At 41.1% G+C, this 7,003-nt stretch overlaps 1 protein-coding gene across 1 annotated transcript in view; it reads right to left on the bottom strand.

Annotated features, from left to right (window-relative positions):
• Positions 1 to 552: 552 nt before the first annotated feature.
• The window catches only part of STAMBPL1 (STAM binding protein like 1), a 33,162-nt gene continuing 26,711 nt past the window's right edge, over positions 553 to 7,003 (bottom strand). The window contains exons 9-11 of the mRNA XM_018558763.1: positions 5,396 to 5,508; positions 3,847 to 3,946; positions 553 to 834 (exon numbers count right to left, since the gene is read on the bottom strand). Coding sequence (XP_018414265.1) covers positions 778 to 834; positions 3,847 to 3,946; positions 5,396 to 5,508 — 270 coding nt within the window. The 3' untranslated portion in view covers positions 553 to 777. The remainder of the gene's footprint in view (positions 835 to 3,846; positions 3,947 to 5,395; positions 5,509 to 7,003) is intronic.

Raw genomic sequence — 7,003 nt, 5'->3', positions numbered from 1 at the left:
CATGGAAACCAATCAGCTAATTTTTAAAGCTTAACTGAAAAGAATGAAGAGAAAAGCTGATTGGTTGAAACCTTTGGTAAGAGAAAATATGGGCAGCCATCGACAACCCTTGTCAGTGACCTGGTAGAAATATCCAGAATGAGGTTGGCAGTCTGCATACTCTTTCAGCACAGGTTTTCTTCAACTCTTTTTCCCTGTAAGCTGGAAGACCAGACTGAGCCTTACTGCATACAAGCCTTTTTCAAAATGACCCATAGTGTGTTGGTGTAACAGTTTCTGTTCATGGTTCCACCCAAAGGTCACGCACAAGGTAATATGCAAGCCTAATGTAGTACATCCACACACTGGTCATTGTCCTTATTGAAATTACTTTGCTTTTTGCTAGGCATAGGCCTTGACATGATCAGAAACGTTGGTATGTGAAATAGAAGCTTGACTATTTTGTACTGCCATACCTTTGGAATAAAAGGTGAGGAAAGTGGAATTACCCTTTAAATATCAACCTGGAAATGGGGTAAAAAGCAAATAAAGATAGGCCAACACTGTTCACGGAAGCATACCTTTAATTATCGGCCTCTTGTGATCTACGTATAAACATAGATGGTATATGTCTCATTTCTATGACCACGAAGGCCATACTAATTCAAAATAAACAAAAATCCAAAATAGGCAGGAGCAATAAATATGAAACCATCACATTTAAAAATTATAAATTAGAAAAACAGTCCACTTGTTGTTCCTGTTGAGAACCGCTAGCACAGAGGATGCCCGGCACTATCACCTGAGATCCAGAACAGTCATTTTCACATCTTTTAAAACCACGTGTCTGCAAACCTAAATGGAAAAAAAAGGAAATCAATTCTTAAATTGCCATTTTTTTACCAGACTCATTTCAGTTAATCAGTTCTAGAGAAGTGGGCTATAGAGAAACAACAGATCTTACAGGATTTGACTAGGGTGGTCCTAAACAAATATTACCTGGGCTGAAAAAGCTGGCTATGGGGTTCTGGCAGGCTGAAATCAGGCTTTGGTTATTGACATCTCTGTTCAATGGTGCATTGAAAAACAAAAACACAAGTAAGCAGTATTTGTAGAGTATAGATCAGTCTTTCTCAACCAGGATTCCAAGGAACCCTGGGGTTCCTCCAGGGGCTGATAGGGGCACCTTGAGCAGACAGCAGTAGCATATTGATCTGCCTATGCTGACCACCATTGTAAGGTGTCACTACAATATTAACTGTCTGTGTTTCTTTTCTGGCCATTATTATTTGTTTGTTGATTATTGAAAAATATCATGTTTTTTGTATAAATCATTTTTTTTGGGGGGGGAGAGGGTAAATGATTCCCCATTTCTATGTAGTTGAAACTCTCTACAACCAAGTTTTTTGTGGGGGTTCCCACAGACCTAAAAAGGTTGAGAAAGGCTAGCACAGCTAGTACTGATTTTTTTTTTCCAGGCAGAATAATTAATACACGGATAAAGTACAAATATCGGAGATGTTTTACCTTCAAAGGCATTTGAATTACTATCCACCCAGTCCTAATATTCACCCAGCACAACCCTGATATTTCTCTGATGCGTTTAAAGTGTATGTGAATGCTAAAGATGCTAAATTGTTCATTTTTGTTTACATTATGTTTTCTCTTTAGATACCCTTTTTCAGTGTTTTATAAAAAAAATGTTTATGGCATTCTGCCGTTCCCTTTGCTGGCTGAACTGTGCATGTCTGTCAAGGCTACCATGGGTCTGAACCTGTAGGTGGCATTGACAGAGTGCATAAGGAAGACTGACAGGATCACCAGGTTCTTTTTTTAGATTTAAAGGCAAAACATTTTAAAAAAGGTGGGGCATGGTAAGGATAACCACCAAGATTAAAAATAAACAAAGTAACTTTTTATTTCATCTTCACATACACTTTAATCAAAATGTATAGGTCTTGTTCCTTCCTAAGCCTGTGACTGGACAGTGAAAGAGGAAGCAAGAGGTCATCACTTTGTCACTCTGCTCTCTTCTCCTATCCCCATATTCCTTGTCATCAAATTTGCATGTAGCCCATCTGTTTGGCTCCTAGATATGCCTCTCTCTCCCAGTTTGAGCTCTGCTGAATAAGACATTGCAAAAGGCTGAAACCAAGTCAAATGCAGGTACTTACATTGCACGCTTTAAAAAAAATACCTTAAAGTATACTGTACGTATAGCCAAAACTTTTTTCTTGGTTTTATAGCAGAGGGTTAAAGCCTCTGCCATTTTTTCCCTCTGTGTACCACTGTGGAACCTTCCCTTCCTGTTCTAGAAATGAAACATAGAGTTAGTGGAAATCTCCCAAAGTGAGGGGAATTTCCTTTTTAGACAGCTGTTGCCACAACCAGGTGTCCCCTATAGAAGATGTTCCTTGTTTTTTTGAACAACTCTTAAATTTTGGATTTCCCCTCACTTTCTGTTTCAGTGACAACATTAACCAGAACAGATAGAGGGGTGAATCTCCCCATAGGGGGACTCGGCAATAAAAAAAAACTTACTCACTCTATCCAATACTAAAACCAAAAATGTTTTGCCTAGAGATACACTTTAACCCAATTTTGGTCAAATATGAAAGATGAGGCTGTGCTGAGTAAATAGATACCAAACATGTCAAGCTTAAACACTGTGTTCACCTGTTAAATGGTGAACAATATGGCACCACAAACTGTACTGTACAAAAGGTGATACATTATAAGCCTTTACAGATGATCACTTTACAGTTAACAGTGAATGATGGTTATAGAATTCTTGCTCTCACTCCTCAACATGTGTAGTATAACTGTAATTTTTGTACACAGGCACACCTCAGACAGGTTTAAGTTGACATGTGTGTGTACAAAGGGGAAGGGAAATTTACAAAAATGTTTTGGGGAGTTTTTTGTTTCATTTAACTTTGATTTTTAAAACGTTATTTTACTTAACTTTATTGCTATCATGTAGGAAGCTCACAAGCCCCTTATGTGGCAGCACATTAGTGGTGGCATTCTCTTCAAGGAGACATCAAGGATCTACAGTGGCTGGGGAATGAAGCTCTGAAACCTGTTGTGACAAAAAGCTTGTTGCTTCTGGCTTCATTCAACACAGGGATGATCAATGAATAGCAAATAGTCTTCCGTCCAACCTCGCCATGCTGGTCCTGGGCCCACAGGAAGGGCAGCAAAGCCCAAGATACATGGCGGGGGTACTACGTCAATGACAGTAAAAGGGTTAAATAATGTATTACTCTAAAGGTTGTATTGCTACTATGAGTTAGTCTTAGTTATTACTTACTTAAATTAAATAACTGGAGGAAAGATATAGTGTAGATATTTCTTGTACTTGTCATATTTCTAAAAATAGTTTAAAGAATATTTTGAGCCTTGACATTGCCCCATGTTCTCTTTCCCCATTCTTCAAAATGAAACAGGTCACAGTGCAATGAGAGTGTAGAACATATAGTAACCCATGGCAACCACACAGTTATCACTAGTAAGCTGAAACCCAATTGGCTGCTATGGTTTCCTGTATTTTGCACATGGTAACCACTCTCTGTCTTCATGTTAATATTCATGCTAATGAAACGACACTAAGATACAGAAGCAGTGTTCAGTTTCCATACTATCATAATCACGTCACCATGAAGAGAGGGCAGGCTTTACTGGCAGTAGTATGTTAAGGTTTGCCTAATGCAGCCCTTAACATGAGATTGGAATATAGTCATCCAATCTTTATGGGCATCTGAAGGCTGTACTGCATTTCACATCTGATCACCTGTTACAGACAGTACATTATATTCACCCCCTCCCCTCACAAACCATGCCACTGACTGTATAATGTTCACTTACATTGAACGGTTTTGGCTCTTTGCTGTGAGGATGAAAACCTTTCTTCTTACAGGCAGACACTTCCAGCATGCCAGCATTAGTAAGTCGAAATATTCCAGTGCTGAAAGGCACAAAGTATACCATTTTATTCTGATCTTCAACAGAAAAAAAGAAAATGCAGGTGTTAAACAGTTAGGTAAAATAAAGTACAAATGTCAAATTTGGACTCTGCAGATATAAAACTTTATTGCTGTCACATGAGCTAACAAGCTCCTGTGTGATATCATTTGGAGGTGACAGGTTCTCTTTATTGAACCTGTCACCTCCAATACAGGAGTTCTAGCACAGGACTGTGCTGGAACTCCTGTGACAGCTGAGACGGGAAGGCAGCGAGTGCAGTTCTCCCCTCTCACTGTTTATACGAAGCAAAGCGGAGAATGGACGTTCTCTGCTCTGCTCCCCTTTCTCTATCCTGAAGAGAGGATCATCGGCCGGCGGGGAAATAGGTAGCCGGCGGGGGAAGACAGACGAGCAGGCTGCATAGTAGTGATCTTGGCGAGCTTCCCTGCTGTACATTAAGCTTTGCTTGCCCAAAGCAGAGCTAAATGTAGAAAACAACTACCCGCCCAGCACCCAGAACTTCATGTCCCAGGAATCCCTTCCGCCCCTCAGCGCCCTGCCGACCGGAAGCCCTTGTGAGAAATCCAGCCCTGCATCTTCCTCATGGGCCCCTGAAGGGTTTTTTCCCCTTTGGAATTACCCTTCCCTACTCCCCTCCTCCCTTTTTTTTAAAAATTATTTTCTTCCTACATTCTCTATCTTCCTTCTTCTCCCTTCTCCGCTCCTATTTATGTCTCCTTTTCATTCACACTTTTTATGCTTGGTGTGATAATTCTTCTCATGTGGCTTTTCATTCTCTTTTTGTTGGGATTTCCCTCCTATTCTTTATGACAATTTTGTTGAAAATCCTTGTTACTATCCTTGTTAAGAATTTATAAAAGAAGAATGGTCTAAATATACAACGATGCTACTTAAGAATGGAAATAATTGGGCCGATTTACTAAAGACAAAATAGGCTGTTTACTTTGTAAAGGGAATTTGCACTTTGCAGGGGAAGTTTCCCCTTAGTTTAGGAAATGTGGTAAAGCTCTGCTGACCATCATCCAATCATTTTTAAAATTTTTCCTAGCATGTGACTGGATATCCTTTGCAAAGTGTATTTTGGCCATATTAACTAAGCCAGGGGAAAATAACCTTGCAAGGTGAACAGCCTATTTGTCTTTAGTAAATCAACTCTATTATGTCAATTCTTAAATAGCCAAGGGGTCTTATTCATCTTTACCTTGCAAAGTGAACAGCCTGTTTGTCTTTAGTAAATCAACCCCAGTAAGTGTGCACACCCCAGATGTTCAGTATGCCAACACTACATAATTATATTTTGACATTTCATTATACTTTTTGGAATTTCATACGCTATATGACACCACCACATCGGCATTTACATAAGAATTCTCTGCAAAGTACATATCTTTCATATTAATATATTGTACATATCAGCCAGTGAACATACTCATTGTGCTTTGGGGAACAAACAATAGCAATGGCTTCAGGTAGCATTAGCTGATAGGAGCAATGAGTGTGAAGATCAACACTGGACAGAAAGGCCGTCTGGGTTGGATGCGTCTGAAAAAAATAAAAAAATAAATCTAAATCTCAGCAACAAGCATTTAACTTAAAGGGTCAGTCCATCTAAAATAGATTTCCCAGTTATAAACTGGGTCTGGTGGTCAGAAATGACACTTTTCAGGACTCAGTTCCCAGCTATGCTCCAACCCACCCTCCTACATTTGAGAATAAGGAGTGGATGCCTCGTAATGGCTAAAGCAGGTGAACAGACCCAGGAACTCAAACACACATCTAGAGAGCCTCAGAGACCCAACCAAATATTATGTGGGTTACCTCTCCAGCATCTACAAAGAACTAAAATATAATTTCTTAATGGTTTGAACATACAATATGATTATAGCTCAAAGCCCGCTTTAAATACTGTACATTTCCATTTTGTATTAACACAAGACGTTTTTTCTTTGGTTTTAAAGGGATATCATGCAAACCCCGGACATTTCTGACCAGCAGTTCTTGTGGGGAACATGGAGCCGGCTTTCCGGGCAATCAGAAAGCCTGGTGGTGAGTAATGACCCGCCTCCCTGATTGGCCGGGAAGCCGGCTCCATACTGATTGGCAGAGAAGCCAGATTCCCGGCCAATCAGCATTGAGTCGGCTGAACAGACAGCTCCTTGATAAATGGCTGGGAAGCCGGCTTCCTGGGCAATCAGCATTGAGCCGGCCGAACAGCCAATCAGCATGGAGCTGGCTTCCCGGCCAATCAGGAAGCGGGGTCATTACTCGCCACCTGGCTTCCTGATTGCCTGGGAATCCGGTTTCTCGGCCAATTAAATCAAGCCGGCCAAACAACATGGAGCCTGCTTCCTGGGCAAACAGGAAGCCAGACGGCATGTCATTACCCGCCGCCCGGCTTCCTGACTGCACGGGAAGCCGGCTCTATGCCAGCGGAAGAACAGGTATCGGTTCTCGGTATTGGCAAGACCCTTTGGGGAGATTTTTCTCCCCAAAAGGGAGAAAACAGGACAACAGGGCAAACAGGAAGCCAGACGGCATGTAATTACCCGCCGCCCGGCTTCCTGACTGCACGGGAAGCCGGCTCTATGCCAGCAGAAGAACAGGTATCGGTTCTTGGTATTGGCAAGTCCCTTTGGGGAGATTTTTCTTCCCTTCCAGTCTCAAGACACAACAATGACCAAAAGGAAATCACTCCAAAGAAAAGAAAATCCTCTGAGACTGCTGTCCCTGAACAGTTGTCCCCATTGAAATATAACCCCTCTGTTCCTAGTCTGGTGATGACAAAATGTAGGAATTTCCCCTCACCTTATGTCCTAGTGACAATGGTCTCTAGCACATATAGTAAGAGTAAATCTCCCCATTGGGGACACACACCGCTTCTTTTGTTGACTGTCTTTGTACAGGAAGTTGGTTCCCTTTTTATTCTATTTTTATGTAGCAATAAAAACCTGTCACTATTTCATCCAAAGCTAAAAAAAAAAAAAAAAAGGGAGGTCCCCCCCCCCCAAAGTCATACCAGGCCCTTTAGGTGTGGTAG

Source organism: Nanorana parkeri, unplaced genomic scaffold, assembly GCF_000935625.1.
Source record: "Nanorana parkeri isolate BGI_ZX_2015 unplaced genomic scaffold, ASM93562v1 scaffold356, whole genome shotgun sequence".
Lineage (NCBI taxonomy): Eukaryota > Metazoa > Chordata > Amphibia > Anura > Dicroglossidae > Nanorana > Nanorana parkeri.
This window is presented reverse-complemented; position numbering and strand designations above follow the sequence as displayed.